We start from the raw sequence: 18,226 nt of genomic DNA, 5'->3' as shown, positions 1-18,226 counted from the left end.
GGGATGTTGGTGATGGGGGTGTTGGTGATGGGGGTGTTGGTGATGGGGGTGTTGGTGATGGGGATGTTGGTGATGGGGATGTTGGTGATGCGGGTGTTGGTGATGGGGGTGATGGTGATGGGGGTGTTGGTGATGGGGGTGTTGGTGATGGGTGTGTTGGTGATGGGTGTGTTGGTGATGGGTGTGCTGGTGTTGGGGTGTTGGTGATGGGGATGTTGGTGATGGGGGTGTTGGTGATGGGGGTGTTGGTGTTGGGGGTGTTGGTGATGGGGGTGTTGGTGATGGGTGTGTTGGTGATGGGTGTGTTGGTGATGGGTGTGCTGGTGTTGGGGTGTTGGTGATGGGGATGTTGGTGATGGGGGTGTTGCTGATGGGGGTGTTGGTGTTGGGGGTGTTGGTGATGGGGGTGTTGGTGATGGGTGTGTTGGTGATGGGTGTGTTGGTGATGGGTGTGCTGGTGTTGGGGTGTTGGTGATGGGGATGTTGGTGATGGGGGTGTTGCTGATGGGGGTGTTGGTGATGGGGGTGTTGGTGATGGGGATGTTGGTGATGGGGGTGTTGGTGATGGGGGTGTTGGTGATGGGGGTGTTGGTGATGGGGATGTTGGTGATGGGGATGTTGGTGATGCGGGTGTTGGTGATGGGGGTGATGGTGATGGGGGTGTTGGTGATGGGGGTGTTGGTGATGGGTGTGTTGGTGATGGGTGTGTTGGTGATGGGTGTGCTGGTGTTGGGGTGTTGGTGATGGGGATGTTGGTGATGGGGGTGTTGGTGATGGGGGTGTTGGTGTTGGGGGTGTTGGTGATGGGGGTGTTGGTGATGGGTGTGTTGGTGATGGGTGTGTTGGTGATGGGTGTGCTGGTGTTGGGGTGTTGGTGATGGGGATGTTGGTGATGGGGGTGTTGCTGATGGGGGTGTTGGTGTTGGGGGTCTTTGGGTGGGTATAGGGGGTGTATTTCATAGAATCCCTACAGTGCAGAAGGAGGCCATTCGGCCCATAGAGCCTGCACCGACCCTTCAAAAGATCACCTTAGCTCGACCCAATCCTCTGCCATATTCCAGTAACCCCACCTAACCCTTTGGACACTAAGGTCAATTTATCACGGCCAATTCTCCTAACAGCACATGTTTGGACTGTGGGAGGAAACCGGAGCACCCGGAGGAAACCCACGCAAACACGGGGAGAACATGCAGACTCCGCACAGACAGTGACCCAAGCCGGGAATTGAACCTGGGACCCTGGAGCGGTGAGGCAGCAGCGCTAACCACTGTGCTACCGTTGTTGTGAAATGTATCCACAATATTCACCTTAACTCCACCCTGTGGTAGTGAGTTCCACATTCTCTTGCCCTCTTCGTATTGGGTGGTTCCTCTGGATTGAGGGTGACTTGCTTGTACTCTGGTATGGATCAATCCAGTGTCTGATCTGCAGACATTTCCACACACGGGGCGGTGCTGGTTGAAGGACTGGGTGGTGGGTTGTTTGGACGTTTGTCCCCTTGTGTCCCCCCCACTACCACCCCCCTCGAGCACTTGTGCCCTCTTAACTGGACCATTTAGCCCTCTTACGTTCCATGTGATCAGCCTGGTTGGGGGGCTTCTGCCCCCCCCTCCCCCCTCCGCCGAACAGCCATCATCTTTCTTGGGCCAGTCTCCAGCCCGTGCCCCACACATCCGCAGGCCCGCCCCCAGGCAGCCTCCGTCCCCGACCTCCCTATTGTCCCACAGCAAAAGTCTCTCCCCCGTCAGCAGAACATTCCCCCCCCCCCCCCCAGTAACAGCACTATACAAACAACCCCCTTCAACGAGCATAATATCTGCTCACCCCCCACTGCGCTTCCCTGAGCTAGCCCGCCCAGCTAGCTTGGTGGCCCCCTCTTGGGGAGAGATATTTCCCCACCTATTGTTCCCCCCCCACCCCGGCTCGGACACACAAATGCAAAAGAAAAACAATCCCCCAATTACCCGGAAAGAAACACAAAGAAAATCAAACAGATGATCCAACATCTAACATTCACACCCCCTTTCCCATCAGCGCAAATGCAGACTTTAACTCACACAGCTCTGCGGCAGGCCCCAAATCAATACAGGAGGCATTACGGATAACGTCCAAAAACAAAAACTTTTTAAAACACGAACGCTGCAGCAAAGTTCAGTCCAAACACCTCAGTCCGTTACCAGCCCTTTCCTTCTGGCGAAGTCCATCGCTTCCGAGGGAGACCCGAAGTAGAAATGTTGCTGTTCGTGAGTGACCCAAAGACGGGCCGGATACAGCAGCCCGAACTTCACCTTCTTCTTGGAAGGGTTGACTTTATCTGGCTGAACCCGGCTCTTCTCCTGGCCACGCCCGCGCTCAGGTCCCGATATATACGTTCTCCCATTTACAGCTCCGTGTCTGCCTGGCCCACGTCGGATACACTCCTTGTCCAGGTACCTGTGGAATGTCACCACCATTGCCCTCGGGGGGGGGGGTCACCCACATGCAGCTTTGAGCCCTCTCCACCTCCAAGGGTGAATGCCCCCTCCCCCGGTAACTTCTCGAACTTCCAATCCCTCCGGGAGACCCACGATTCTCAGGTTGTGCCGGTGGGACCTGTTCTCCAGATCCTCCACCTTCTCCAGGAGCCTGTTCTGTTGGTATCTCAGCATCCCCACCTCCAGCTCCTCTTGCAGCTCGGTGTTCCTCCTGCTCGGCCAGCGGCTTCTCCACTTTGTGGATCGCCCAATCCTGAGCACCCAGTCTAAGTTCCAGCTGCGCAGTCGATTCCTTAATCGGGTCCAAGCATTCCGGTTTCTGCTTGGCGAAGCCCTCCCGAGTGAACTGCATCAGCTGCTCCGTCGACCGCTGAGGCGTCGACCAGGACCCCGGCCCTCCGCCATGCTGTCTCCCACTGCAGCCTCAGCCCAAGCCTTCTCCGTTCGCCTGTTTCTTCCTTTGCGAGCACTCCTGGTCCGCCTCTCCGTGCAGCGATGTAGGATTCTTCCTCACTGTTGCATCCAACACCATTTCCCAAATCAGATCCGGCACAAAATCGGGGAAAAGGGTCCAAAGTTCCGTCCCGAGCGGGAGCCACCAAATGTGCGACCTACTCCTTCATAGCCACCACCAGAAGTCTCCTGATCCTCTTATTAATCAAGAACCTATCTATCTCTGGCTTAAAGACACTCGGTGATTTGGCCTCCACAGCCTTCTGCGGCAAAGAGTTCCATAGATTCACCACCCTCTGGCTGAAGAAATTCCTCCTCATGTCTGTTTTAAAGGATCGTCCCTTTGGTCCAGCTATCATCAGTGTCTGTCGGGGAGCAGGGTGATGCGGACATCTCTGTGAACTCTTGTGTTCCAGAGTTTTGTCAGGAGGAGGAGGGATCCTCCCCCACCAGTCAAACCCTTCCAGAGGTTCACTTTGTTTCAGTCTGTTGGGATCTCCGTGGAGAATCAGTTTGCCGTAAGCTGGGAGCCACACAGGTTAGGGATTCCCCGCTGCGGAGACGCTCCCTGACCTCAGCTGTTGCCTCAAGTGTGGGAGTGTCTGCGCTGGAGATGCTGATTTTTGGCCTTCCGGTGTTGGTCTCTGCTCAGGTAGAGACGTCTTTGCATCTAACCGATCAAACCCTTCCATAATCTTCCGGAACTCCATCGGGTCACCCCTCAGCCTCCTGGTTCTGAGAGAAAACAGTCACAGCCTGTCCATTCTTCCTCATATCTACAGTCTCGCAATTCTGGTGTCATTCCAGTAACATTGGACCAAAACGAGGCCATTCAGCCCCTCGACTCTGTTCCACCATCAGTCAGACACTGGCTGACAATTAACTCCATTCCCCACCTTTACCACCTTTCTGTCATTTCGCTCCAGAGCCATAAACAACCAACCTTCAATCCTGGACATTTCACTTCTGAAATGTCACATCTGCAGGAACTCACCAAGGTTCCTCAGGCAGCACCTTCCAAACCCACGACCACTCCCATCTCGAAGGACAAGAGCAGCAGATACCTGGGAACCCCACCACCTGGAGGTTCCCCTCCTAGTCACTCACCACCCTTACTGGGAAATATATCGCCGTTCCTTCACTGTCGCTGGGGCAACACCCTGGAATTCCCTCCCTAACAGCACAGTGGGAGTACCTACACCACAGGGCCTGCAGCGGTTCAAGACGGCAGCTCACCCCACCTTCTGAAGGGCAACTCGGGGTGGGTAATAAATGCGGCCTAACCAGCGAGACCCATAAATAATAAATAAAAGTGTGCCCCAAGAACCCACAGCTGTTTATAAATGGGATTGGTTTGTTTGGGAATGGGATTAGTTTGTTTGGGAATGGGATTGGTTTGTTAGGGAATGGGATCGGTTTGATTGGGAATGGGATTGGTTTGTTAGGGAATGCGATTGGTTTGATTAGGAATGGGATTGGTTTGTTAGGGAATGGGATTGGTTTGTTTAGGAATGGGTTGATTTGTTTTGGGAATGGGATTGGTTTGTTAGGGAATGGGATTGGTTTGTTAGGGAATGGGATTGGTTTGATTAGGAATGGGATTGGTTTGTTAGGGAATGGGATTGGTCTGTTTTGGGAATGGGATTGGTTTGATTAGGAATGGGATTGATTTGTTAGGGAATGGGATTGGTTTGTTTGGGAATGGGATTGGTTTGTTAGGGAATGGGATTGGTTTGATTAGGAATGGGATTGGTTTGTTAGGGAATGGGATTGGTTTGTTTGGGAATGGGATTGGTTTGTTAGGGAATGGGATTGGTTTGATTAGGAATGGGATTGGTTTGTATGGGAATGGGATTGGTTTGTTTGGGAATGGGATTGGTTTGTTAGGGAATGGGATTGGTTTGATTAGGAATGGGATTGGTTTGTATGGGAATGGGATTGGTTTGTTTGGGAATGGGATTGGCTTGATTAGGAATGGGATTGGTTTGTTTGGGAATGGGATTGGTTTGATTTGGGAATGGGATTGGTTTGTTTGGGAATGGGATTGGTTTGATTAAGAATGGAATTGGTTTGTTAGGGAATGGGATTGGTTTGTTTGGGAATGGGATTGGTTTGTTTGGGAATAGGATTGGTTTGATTAGGAATGGGATTGGTTTGTTTGGGAATGGGATCGGTTTGATTAGGAATGGGATTGGTTTGTTTGGGAATGGGATTGGTTTGTTTGGGAATGGGATTGGTTTGATTAGGAATGGGATTGGTTTGTTTGGGAATGGGATCGGTTTGATTAGGAATGGGATTGGTTTGTTAGGGAATGGGATTGGTTTGTTTGGGAATGGGATCGGTTTGTTTGGGAATGGGATTGGTTTGATTAGGAATGGGATTGGTTTGTTTGGGAATGGGATCGGTTTGATTAGGAATGGGATTGGTTTGTTTGGGAATGGGATCGGTTTGTTTGGGAATGGGATTGGTTTGTTTGGGAAAGGGATTGGTTTGATTAGAAATGGGATTGGTTTGTTTTGGGAATAGGATTGGTTTGTTAGGGAATGGGATTGGTTTGTTAGGGAATGGGATCGGTTTGATTGGGAATGGGATTGGTTTGTTAGGGAATGCGATTGGTTTGATTAGGAATGGGATTGGTTTGTTAGGGAATGGGATTGGTTTGTTTAGGAATGGGTTGATTTGTTTTGGGAATGGGATTGGTTTGTTTGGGAAAGGGATTGGTTTGTTAGGGAATGGGATTGGTTTGTTAGGGAATGGGATTGGTTTGATTAGGAATGGGATTGGTTTGTTAGGGAATGGGATTGGTCTGTTTTGGGAATGGGATTGGTTTGATTAGGAATGGGATTGATTTGTTAGGGAATGGGATTGGTTTGTTTGGGAAAGGGATTGGTTTGTTTGGGAATGGGATCGGTTTGATTAGGAATGGGATTGGTTTGTTAGGGAATGGGATTGGTTTGTTTGGGAATGGGATTGGTTTGTTAGGGAATGGGATTGGTTTGATTAGGAATGGGATTGGTTTGTTAGGGAATGGGATTGGTTTGATTAGGAATGGGATTGGTTTGTATGGGAATGGGATTGGTTTGTTTGGGAATGGGATTGGCTTGATTAGGAATGGGATTGGTTTGTTTGGGAATGGGATTGGTTTGATTTGGGAATGGGATTGGTTTGTTTGGGAATGGGATTGGTTTGATTAAGAATGGAATTGGTTTGTTAGGGAATGGGATTGGTTTGTTAGGGAATGGGATTGGTTTGTTTAGGAATGGGTTGATTTGTTTTGGGAATGGGATTGGTTTGTTTGGGAAAGGGATTGGTTTGTTAGGGAATGGGATTGGTTTGTTAGGGAATGGGATTGGTTTGATTAGGAATGGGATTGGTTTGTTAGGGAATGGGATTGGTCTGTTTTGGGAATGGGATTGGTTTGATTAGGAATGGGATTGATTTGTTAGGGAATGGGATTGGTTTGTTTGGGAAAGGGATTGGTTTGTTTGGGAATGGGATCGGTTTGATTAGGAATGGGATTGGTTTGTTAGGGAATGGGATTGGTTTGTTTGGGAATGGGATTGGTTTGTTAGGGAATGGGATTGGTTTGATTAGGAATGGGATTGGTTTGTTAGGGAATGGGATTGGTTTGATTAGGAATGGGATTGGTTTGTATGGGAATGGGATTGGTTTGTTTGGGAATGGGATTGGCTTGATTAGGAATGGGATTGGTTTGTTTGGGAATGGGATTGGTTTGATTTGGGAATGGGATTGGTTTGTTTGGGAATGGGATTGGTTTGATTAAGAATGGAATTGGTTTGTTAGGGAATGGGATTGGTTTGTTTGGGAATGGGATTGGTTTGTTTGGGAATAGGATTGGTTTGATTAGGAATGGGATTGGTTTGTTTGGGAATGGGATCGGTTTGATTAGGAATGGGATTGGTTTGTTTGGGAATGGGATTGGTTTGTTTGGGAATGGGATTGGTTTGATTAGGAATGGGATTGGTTTGTTTGGGAATGGGATCGGTTTGATTAGGAATGGGATTGGTTTGTTAGGGAATGGGATTGGTTTGTTTGGGAATGGGATCGGTTTGTTTGGGAATGGGATTGGTTTGATTAGGAATGGGATTGGTTTGTTTGGGAATGGGATCGGTTTGATTAGGAATGGGATTGGTTTGTTTGGGAATGGGATCGGTTTGTTTGGGAATGGGATTGGTTTGTTTGGGAAAGGGATTGGTTTGATTAGAAATGGGATTGGTTTGTTTTGGGAATAGGATTGGTTTGTTAGGGAATGGGATTGGTTTGTTAGGGAATGGGATTGGTTTGTATGGGAATGGGATTGGTTTGTTAGGGACTGGGATTGGGTTGTTAGGGAATGGGATTGGTTTGTTAGGGAATGGGATTGGCTTGATTGGGAATGGGATTGGTTTGTTTGGGAATGGGATTGGTTTGTTAGGGAATGGGATTGGCTTGATTAGGAATGGGATTGGTTTGTTTGGGAATGGGATTGGTTTGATTAAGAATGGAATTGGTTTGTTAGGTAATGAGATTGGTTTGATTAGGAATGGGATTGGTTTGTTTGGGAAAGGGATTGGTTTGATTAGGAATGAGATTGGTTTGTTTGGGAATGGGATCGGTTTGTTTGGGAATGGGATTGGTTTGTTTGGGAAAGGGATTGGTTTGATTAGGAATGGGATTGGTTTGTTTTGGGAATAGGATTGGTTTGTTTGGGAATGGGATTGGTTTGATTAGGAATAGGATTGGTTTGTTTAGGAATGGGATTGGTTTGTTAGGTAATGGGATTGGTTTGTATGGGAATGGGATTGGTTTGTTAGGGACTGGGATTGGGTTGTTAGGGAATGGGATTGGCTTGATTGGGAATGGGATTGGTTTGTTTGGGAATGGGATTGGTTTGTTAGGGAATGGGATTGGTTTGTTTGGGAATGGGATTGGTTTGTTAGGGAATGGGATTTGCTTGATTAGGAATGGGATTGGTTTGTTTGGGAATGGGATTGGTTTGATTTGGGAATGGGATTGGTTTGTTTGGGAATGGGATTGGTTTGATTAAGAATGGAATTGGTTTGTTAGGGAATGGGATTGGTTTGTTTGGGAATGGAATTGGTTTGTTTGGGAATAGGATTGGTTTGATTAGGAATGGGATTGGTTTGTTTGGGAATGGGATCGGTTTGATTAGGAATGGGATTGGTTTGTTTGGGAATGGGATTGGTTTGTTTGGGAATGGGATCGGTTTGTTTGGGAATGGGATTGGTTTGATTAGGAATGGGATTGGTTTGTTTGGGAAAGGGATTGGTTTGATTAGGAATAGGATTGGTTTGTTAGGGAATGGGATTGGTTTGTTTGGGAATGGGATTGGTTTGTTAGGGAATGGGATTGGTTTGATTAGGAATGGGATTGGTTTGTTAGGGAATGGGATCGGTTTGTTTGGGAATGGGATTGGTTTGATTAGGAATGGGATTGGTTTGTTAGGGAATGGGATTGGTTTGTTTGGGAATGGGATTGGTTTGATTAGGAATGGGATTGGTTTGTTTTGGGAATGGGATTGGTTTGATTAGGAATAGGATTGGTTTGATTAGGAATGGGATTGGTTTGTTAGGGAATGGGTTTGGTTTGATTAGGAATGGGATTGGTTTGTTAGGGAATGGGATTGGTTTGTTTAGGAATGGGATTGGTTTGTTAGGGAATGGGATTGGTTTGTTTGGGAATGGGATTGGTTTGTTAGGGAATGGGATCGGCTTGTTTGGGAATGGATTGGTTTGTTAGGGAATGGGATTGGTCTGTTTTGGGAATGGGATTGGCTTGTTTGGGAATGGGATTGGTTTGTTAGGGAATGGGATTGGTTTGATTAGGAATGGGATTGGTTTGTTAGGGAATGGGAATGGTTTGTTCGGGAATGGGATTGGTTTGAATAGGAATGGGATTGGTTTGTTAGGGAATGGGATTGGTTTGATTAGGAATGGGATTGGTTTGTTTGGGAATGGGATTGGTTTGATTAGGAATGGGATTGGTTTGATTAGGAATGGGATTGGTTTGTTTGGGAATGGGATTGGTTTGATTAGGAATGGGATTGGTTTGATTAGGAATGGGATTGGTTTGTTAGGGACTGGGATTGGTTTGATTAGGAATAGGATTGTTTTGTTAGGGAATGGGATTGGTTTGTTAGGGAATGGGATTGGTTTGATTAGGAATGGGATTGGTTTGTTTGGGAATGGGATTGGTTTGTTTGGGAATAGGATAGGTTTGTTTGGGAATGGGATTGGTTTGTTTGGGAATGGATTTGTTTATTGTCACGTGTACCGAGGCACAGAGAAAAGTATTTTTCTGCGAGCAGCTCAACAGATCATTAAATACATGGGAAGAAAAGGGAAGAAAAGAAAATACATAATAGGGCAACACAACATATACAATGTAACTACATAAGCACTGGCATCGGGTGAAGCATACAGGGTGTAGTGTTAATGAAATCAGTCCATAAGAGGGTCATTTAAGAGTCTGGTGACAGCGGGGAAGAAGCTGTTTTTGAGTCTGTTCGTGCGTGTTCTCAGACTTCTGTATCTCCTGCCCGATGGAAGAAGTTGGAAGAGTGAGTAAGCCGGGTGGGAGGGGTCTTTGATTATACTGCCCGCTTTCCCCAGGCAGCGGGAGGTGTAGATGGAGTCAATGGATGGGAGGAAGGTTCGTGTGATGGACTGGGCGGTGTTCACGACTCTCTGAAGTTTCTTGCGGTCCTGGGCCGAGCAGTTGCCATACCAGGCTGTGATGCAGCCCGATAGGATGCTTTCTATGGTGCATCTGTAAAAGTTGGTAAGCGTCAATGTGGACATGCCGAATTTCCTTAGTTTCCTGAGGAAGTATAGGCGCTGTTGTGCTTTCTTGGTGGTAGCGTCGATGTGGGTGGACCAGGACAGATTTTTGGTGATGTGCACTCCTAGGAATTTGAAACTGCTAACCATCTCCACCTCGGCCCCGTTGATGCTGACAGGGGTGTGTACAGTACTTTGCTTTCTGAAGTCAATGACCAGCTCTTTAGTTTTGCTGGCATTGAGGGAGAGATTGTTGTCGCTACACCACTCCACTAGGTTCTCTATCTCCCTCCTGTATTCGGACTCATCGTTATTCGAGATCCGGCCCACTATGGTCGTATCGTCAGCAAACTTGTAGATGGAGTTTGAACCGAATTTTGCCACGCAGTCGTGTGTGTACAGGGAGTAGAGTAGGGGACTAAGTACGCAGCCTTGCGGGGTGCCGGTGTTGAGGACTATTGTGGAGGGATTGGGGGATTGTCAATGGGATTGGTTTGTTTGTGGAAGATTCCAGTCTTTCTGAGAAGATTAATTGTCACTGACCTGCTCAAGTTCATTGTTTATCTCTGCCTCTCTCAGCAGTAGAGCCTCCGTGATGTCTGCCATCTCTAACCCTGGGTTTAGACAGAGTCTCCTTAGCTGTGATCTTGCAGACGCTCTCAAAGTGTTCATCCAGCCTCAGCTCCTCTCCACCATCAAAAACAGCAAATTCAAATAACTCCCTGCTTTGGGGATGCTGCCAAGTGTGAATGAAGCTGCCTCCAGCTGTCTTAAACTTTGACACCATGACAAAACATTCAGAGAAGTTAAGTTACAGAAGCTGCAATGATTTACTCAGCCAGCAGATCAAAGGGTTACAGATGACAAATCTTCAACATCAGCATCGGAGGTCAGTAAAAACAGCAAAGAAAATTCAAACACAGCTCTGGGACAGTGGGCTAAGTTCACCTTGGATTGGAACCTGGTCAGGATTGTTAGAAATCACGCACAATTCAGGCCTCCACATTGAGAAATGACACGGAAACAGTGGGCAAGTGCAAAAGGTTGACAAGGATGTGAGCAGATCGAAGCAATTGCTGCAACAGAGAAAAATTGCAGTTTGGAGATCGAAAGAATAGAGACTTTAAATGGGGAACTGATAGAGGTCTTCACACAAGAGTAGTCAGAAAGTAGACTTCATAACCATAAATATACAATAGTTACTGACAAATCTGTTATTTATCAGAGTCACACCATTGCCTGGAGCAAAGTCACATGATAGGCAACGATGCAGAACAACATTTTCGGGTTTTTGTAGAGGTCACCATTGTACAGTGTGAGAGCTGCACTGTGTAATAAACACCTTAAACCGTGTTAGAGCAGCATTGTTTAATAAACCCCTTGCACCGTGTTAGAGCAGCATTGTTTAATAAACCCCTTGCACCGTGTTAGAGCTGCACTGTGTAATAAACACCTTGCACCGTGTTAGAGCAGCATTGTTTAATAAACCCCTTGCACCGTGTTAGAGCAGCACTGTGTAATAAACCCCTTGCACCGTGTTAGAGCTGCACTGTGTAATAAACACCTTGCACCGTGTTAGAGCAGCACTGTGTAATAAACCCCTTACACCGTGTTAGAGCAGCACTGTGTAATAAACCCCTTGCACCGTGTTAGAGCAGCATTGTTTAATAAACCCCTTGCACCGTGTTAGAGCAGCACTGTGTAATAAACCCCTTGCACCGTGTTAGAGCAGCACTGTGTAATAAACCCCTTACACCGTGTTAGAGCAGCACTGTGTAATAAACCCCTTGCACCGTGTTAGAGCAGCACTGTAATAAACACCTTGCACCGTGTTAGAGCAGCATTGTTTAATAAACCCCTTGCACCGTGTTAGAGCAGCACTGTGTAATAAACCCCTTACACCGTGTTAAAGCAGCACTGTGTAATAAACCCCTTGGACCGTGTTAGAGGAGCATTGTGTAATAAACCCCTTGCACCGTGTTACAACAGCGCTGTGTAATAAACCCCTTCCACCGTGTTAGAGCTGCACTGTGTAATAAACCCCTTGGACCGTGTTAGAGCAGCATTGTGTAATAAACCCCTTGCACCGTGTTACAACAGCGCTGTGTAATAAACCCCTTCCACCGTGTTAGAGCAGCGCTGTGTAATAAACCCCTTGCACCGTGTTACAACAGCGCTGTGTAATAAACCCCTTGCACCGTGTTACAACAGCGCTGTGTACTAAACCCCTTACACCGGGTTAGAGCTGCACTGTGTAATAAACCCCTTACACCGTGTTACAACAGCGCTGTGTAATAAACCCCTTGCACCGTGTTACAACAGCGCTGTGTAATAAACCCCTTGCACCGTGTTACAACAGTGCTGTGTACTAAACCCCTTACACCGGGTTAGAGCTGCACTGTGTAATAAACCCCTTACACCGTGTTAGAGCAGCACTGTGTAATAAACACCTTGCACCGTGTTAGAGCAGCACTGTGTAATAAACCCCTTGCACCGTGTTAGAGCAGCACTGTGTAATAAACCCCTTGCATCGTGTTAGAGCAGCACTGTGTAATAAACCCCTTACACCGTGTTACAACAGCACTGTGTAATAAAACCCTTGCATCGTGTTAGAGCAGCACTGTGTAATAAACCCCTTGCACCGTGTTAGAGCTGCACTGTGGAATGAACCCCTTACACCGTGTTAGAGCAGCACTGTGTAATAAACCCCAAACGCCGTGTTAGAGCAGCACTGTGTACTAAACAACATGCATCTTGTTAGAGCAGCACTGTGTAATAAACCCCTTGCACCGTGTTTGAGCAGCGCTGTGTAATAAACCCCTTGCACCGTGTTAGAGCTGCACTGTGTAATAAACCCCTTGCACCGTGTTAGAGCAGCACTGTGTAATAAATCCCGAGCAGTGTGTTAGATCAGCACTGTATAATAAACACCTTACACCGTGTTAGAGCTGCACTGTGTAATAAACCCTTACACCGTGTTAGAGCAGCGCTGTGTAATAAACCCCTTGCACCGTGTTAGAGCAGCACTGTGTAATAAACCCCTTGCACCGTGTTACATCAGCACTGTGTAATAAACCCCTTGCACCGTGTTAGAGCAGCGCTGTGTAATAAACCCCTTGCACCGTGTTAGAGCAGCACTGTGTAATAAACCCCTTGCACCGTGTTACATCAGCACTGTGTAATAAACCCCTTACACCGTGTTAGATCAGCACTGTGTAATAAACCCCTTACACCGTGTTAGAGCAGCACTGTGTAATAAACCCCTTGCACCGTGTTAGAGCAGCACTGTGTAATAAACCCCTTGCACCATGTTAGAGCAGCACTGTGTAATAAACCCCTTGCACCGTGTTACAACAGCGCTGTGTAATAAACCCCTTGCACCGTGTTAAAGCAGCACTGTATAATAAACCCCTTACACCGTGTTAGAGCAGCACTGTGTAATAAACCCCTTGCACCGTGTTAGATCAGCACTGTGTAATATACACCTTGCATCGTGTTAGAGCAGCACTGTGTAATAAACCCCTTGCACCGTGTTAGAGCAGCACTGTGTAATAAACCCCTTACACCGTGTTAAAGCAGCACTGTGTAATAAACCCCTTACACCGTGTTAGATCAGCACTGTGTAATATACCCCTTGCATCGTGTTAGAGCAGCACTGTGTAATAAACCCCTTACACCGTGTTAGAGCAGCACTGTGTAATAAACCCCTTACACCGTGTTAAAGCAGCACTGTGTAATAAACCCCTTGCACCATGTTAGAGTAGCACTGTGTAATAAACCCCTTGCACCGTGTTAGATCAGCACTGTGTAATAAACCCCTTACACCGTGTTAGAGCAGCACTGTGTAATAAACCCCTGGCACCGTGTTACTGTGTAATAAACCCCTTACACCGTGTTAGAGCAGCACTGTGTAATAAACCCCTTGCACCGTGTTAAAGCAGCACTGTGTAATAAAACCCTTGCTCCGTGTTACAACAGCACTGTGTAATAAACCCCTTGCACCGTGTTAGAGCAGCACTGTGTAATAAACCCCTTGCACCGTGTTAGAGCAGCAACGTGTAATAAACCCCTTGCACCGTGTTAGAGCAGCACTGTGTAATAAACCCCTTGCACCGTGTTAGAGCAGCACTGTGTAATAAACCCCTTGCACCGTGTTAGATCAGCACTGTGTAATAAACCCCTTGCACCGTGTTAGATCAGCACTGTGTAATAAACCCCTTACACCGTGTTAGAGCAGCATTGTGTAATAAACCCCTTGCACCGTGTTACTGTGTAATAAACCCCTTACACCGTGTTAGAGCAGCACTGTGTAATAAACCCCTTGCACCGTGTTAGAGCAGCACTGTGTAATAAACCCCTTGTAAAGTGTTACTGTGTAATAAAGCCCTTACACCGTGTTAGAGCAGTACTGTGTAATAAACCCCTTGCACCGTGTTACTGTGTAATAAACCCCTTACACCGTGTTAGAGCAGCACTGTGTAATAAACCCCTTGCACCGTGTTAGATCAGCACTGTGTAATAAACCCCTTACACCCTGTTAGAGCAGCACGGTGTAATAAACCCCTTGCACCGTGTCAGATCAGCGCTGTGTAATAAACCCCTTGCACCGTGTTAGAGCAGCGCTGTGTAATAAACCCCTTGCACCGTGTTAGAGCAGCACTGTGTAATAAACCCCTTGCACCGTGTTAAAGCAGCACTGTGTAATAAACCCCTTGCACCGTGTTAGATCAGTGCTGTGTAATAAACCCCTTACACCGTGTTAGAGCAGCACTGTGTAATAAACCCCTTGCACCGTGTCAGATCAGCACTGTGTAATAAAGCCCTTGCACCGTGTTAGAGCAGCGCTGTGTAATAAACCCCTTGCACCGTGTTAGAGCAGCACTGTGTAATAAACCCCTTGCACCGTGTTAGAGCAGCACTGTGTAATAAACCCCTTGCACCGTGTTAGAGCAGCACTGTGTAATAAACCCTTGCACCGTGTTAGAGCAGCACTGTGTAATAAACCCCTTACACCGTGTTAGAGCAGCACTGTGTAATAAACCCCTTACACCGCGTTAGAGCAGCACTGTGTAATAAACCCCTTACACCGTGTTAGAGCAGCACTGTGTAATAAACCCCTTGCACTGTGTTAGAGCAGCACTGTGTAATAAACCCTTGCACCGTGTTAGAGCAGCACTGTGTAATAAACCCCTTGAACCGTGTTACAACAGCGCTGTGTAATAAACCCCTTGCACCGTGTTAAAGCAGCACTGTATAATAAACCCCTTACACCGTGTTAGAGCAGCACTGTGTAATAAACCCCTTGCACCGTGTTAGATCAGCACTGTGTAATATACACCTTGCATCGTGTTAGAGCAGCACTGTGTAATAAACCCCTTGCACCGTGTTAGAGCAGCACTGTGTAATAAACCCCTTACACCGTGTTAAAGCAGCACTGTGTAATAAACCCCTTACACCGTGTTAGATCAGCACTGTGTAATATACCCCTTGCATCGTGTTAGAGCAGCACTGTGTAATAAACCCCTTACACCGTGTTCGAGCAGCACTGTGTAATAAACCCCTTACACCGTGTTAAAGCAGCACTGTGTAATAAACCCCTTGCACCGTGTTAGAGCAGCACTGTGTAATAAACCCCTTGCACCGTGTTAGATCAGCACTGTGTAATAAACCCCTTACACCGTGTTAGAGCAGCACTGTGTAATAAACCCCTTGCACCGTGTTACTGTGTAATAAACCCCTTACACCGTGTTAGAGCAGCACTGTGTAATAAACCCCTTGCACCGTGTTAAAGCAGCACTGTGTAATAAAACCCTTGCTCCGTGTTACAACAGCACTGTGTAATAAACCCCTTGCACCGTGTTAGAGCAGCACTGTGTAATAAACCCCTTGCACCGTGTTAGAGCAGCACTGTGTAATAAACCCCTTACACCGTGTTAGAGCAGCACTGTGTAATAAACCCCAAACGCCGTGTTAGAGCAGCACTGTGTACTAAACAACTTGCATCTTGTTAGAGCAGCACTGTGTAATAAATCCCTTGCACCTTGTTTGAGCAACAATGTGTAATAAACCCCTTGCATCGTGTTAGAGCAGCACTGTGTAATAAACCCCTTGCACCGTGTTTGAGCAGCGCTGTGTAATAAACCCCTTGCACCGTGTTAGAGCTGCACTGTGTAATAAACTCCTTGCACCGTGTTAGAGCAGCACTGTGTAATAAATCCCGAGCAGTGTGTTAGAGCAGCACTGTATAATAAACACCTTACACCGTGTTAGAGCTGCACTGTGTAATAAACCCCTTACACCGTGTTAGAGCAGCGCTGTGTAATAAACCCCTTGCACCGTGTTAGAGCAGCACTGTGTAATAAACCCCTTGCACCGTGTTACATCAGCACTGTGTAATAAACCCCTTGCACCGTGTTAGAGCAGCGCTGTGTAATAAACCCCTTGCACCGTGTTAGAGCAGCACTGTGTAATAAACCCCTTGCACCGTGTTACATCAGCACTGTGTAATAAACCCCTTACACCGTGTTAGATCAGCACTGTGTAATAAACCCCTTACACCGTGTTAGAGCAGCACTGTGTAATAAACCCCTTGCACCGTGTTAGAGCAGCACTGTGTAATAAACCCCTTGCACCGTGTTAGAGCAGCACTGTGTAATAAATACCTTACACCGTGTTAGAGCAGCACTGTGTAATAAACCCCAAACGCCGTGTTAGAGCAGCACTGTGTACTAAACAACTTGCATCTTGTTAGAGCAGCACTGTGTAATAAATCCCTTGCACCTTGTTTGAGCAACAATGTGTAATAAACCCCTTGCATCGTGTTAGAGCAGCACTGTGTAATAAACCCCTTGCACCGTGTTTGAGCAGCGCTGTGTAATAAACCCCTTGCACCGTGTTAGAGCTGCACTGTGTAATAAACTCCTTGCACCGTGTTAGAGCAGCACTGTGTAATAAACCCCGAGCAGTGTGTTAGAGCAGCACTGTATAATAAACACCTTACACCGTGTTAGAGCTGCACTGTGTAATAAACCCCTTACACCGTGTTAGAGCAGCGCTGTGTAATAAACCCCTTGCACCGTGTTAGAGCAGCACTGTGTAATAAACCCCTTGCACCGTGTTACATCAGCACTGTGTAATAAACCCCTTGCACCGTGTTAGAGCAGCGCTGTGTAATAAACCCCTTGCACCGTGTTAGAGCAGCACTGTGTAATAAACCCCTTGCACCGTGTTACATCAGCACTGTGTAATAAACCCCTTACACCGTGTTAGATCAGCACTGTGTAATAAACCCCTTACACCGTGTTAGAGCAGCACTGTGTAATAAACCCCTTGCACCGTGTTAGAGCAGCACTGTGTAATAAACCCCTTGCACCATGTTAGAGCAGCACTGTGTAATAAACCCCTTGCACCGTGTTACAACAGCGCTGTGTAATAAACCCCTTGCACCGTGTTAAAGCAGCACTGTATAATAAACCCCTTACACCGTGTTAGAGCAGCACTGTGTAATACACCCCTTGCACCGTGTTAGATCAGCACTGTGTAATATACACCTTGCATCGTGTTAGAGCAGCACTGTGTAATAAACCCCTTGCACCGTGTTAGAGCAGCACTGTGTAATAAACCCCTTACACCGTGTTAAAGCAGCACTGTGTAATAAACCCCTTACACCGTGTTAGATCAGCACTGTGTAATATACCCCTTGCATCGTGTTAGAGCAGCACTGTGTAATAAACCCCTTACACCGTGTTAGAGCAGCACTGTGTAATATACCCCTTACACCGTGTTAAAGCAGCACTGTGTAATAAACCCCTTGCACCGTGTTAGAGCAGCACTGTGTAATAAACCCCTTGCACCGTGTTAGATCAGCACTGTGTAATAAACCCCTTACACCGTGTTAGAGCAGCACTGTGTAATAAACCCCTGGCACCGTGTTACTGTGTAATAAACCCCTTACACCGTGTTAGAGCAGCACTGTGTAATAAACCCCTTGCACCGTGTTAAAGCAGCACTGTGTAATAAAACCCTTGCTCCGTGTTACAACAGCACTGTGTAATAAACCCCTTGCACCGTATTAGAGCAGCACTGTGTAATAAACCCCTTGCACCGTGTTAGAGCAGCACTGTGTAATAAACCCCTTGCACCGTGTTAGAGCAGCACTGTGTAATAAACCCCTTGCACCGTGTTAGAGCAGCACTGTGTAATAAACCCCTTGCACCGTTTTAGGTCAGCACTGTGTAATAAACCCCTTGCACCGTGTTAGATCAGCACTGTGTAATAAACCCCTTACACCGTGTTAGAGCAGCATTGTGTAATAAACCCCTTGCACCGTGTTACTGTGTAATAAACCCCTTACACCGTGTTAGAGCAGCACTGTGTAATAAACCCCTTGCACCGTGTTAGAGCAGCACTGTGTAATAAACCCCTTGTACCGTGTTACTGTGTAATAAACCCCTTACACCGTGTTAGAGCAGTACTGTGTAATAAACCCCTTGCACCGTG

At 47.0% G+C, this 18,226-nt stretch overlaps 1 protein-coding gene across 4 annotated transcripts in view; it reads right to left on the bottom strand.

Moving 5' to 3' along the window:
* Positions 1–10,486, bottom strand: part of LOC140424666 (alanine aminotransferase 2-like) — a 245,465-nt gene extending 234,979 nt beyond the window's left edge. For 2 of the 4 annotated variants that reach the window (XM_072507922.1, XM_072507924.1), the window contains exon 1: positions 10,271–10,484. In XM_072507922.1, coding sequence (XP_072364023.1) covers positions 10,271–10,399 — 129 coding nt within the window. In that variant the 5' untranslated portion in view covers positions 10,400–10,484. Of the gene's footprint in view, positions 1–10,270 lie in introns of all 4 variants that reach the window. The other 2 variants (XM_072507921.1, XM_072507923.1) reach the window with 2 other exon arrangements.
* Between the last annotated feature and the right edge of the window lie 7,740 nt (positions 10,487–18,226).

Source organism: Scyliorhinus torazame, chromosome 6 (assembly GCF_047496885.1).
Source record: "Scyliorhinus torazame isolate Kashiwa2021f chromosome 6, sScyTor2.1, whole genome shotgun sequence".
NCBI classification, from domain to species: Eukaryota; Metazoa; Chordata; class Chondrichthyes; order Carcharhiniformes; family Scyliorhinidae; genus Scyliorhinus; species Scyliorhinus torazame.
Note: the sequence above shows the minus strand (reverse complement) of the source record. Positions and strands in the feature narration are given on the sequence as shown.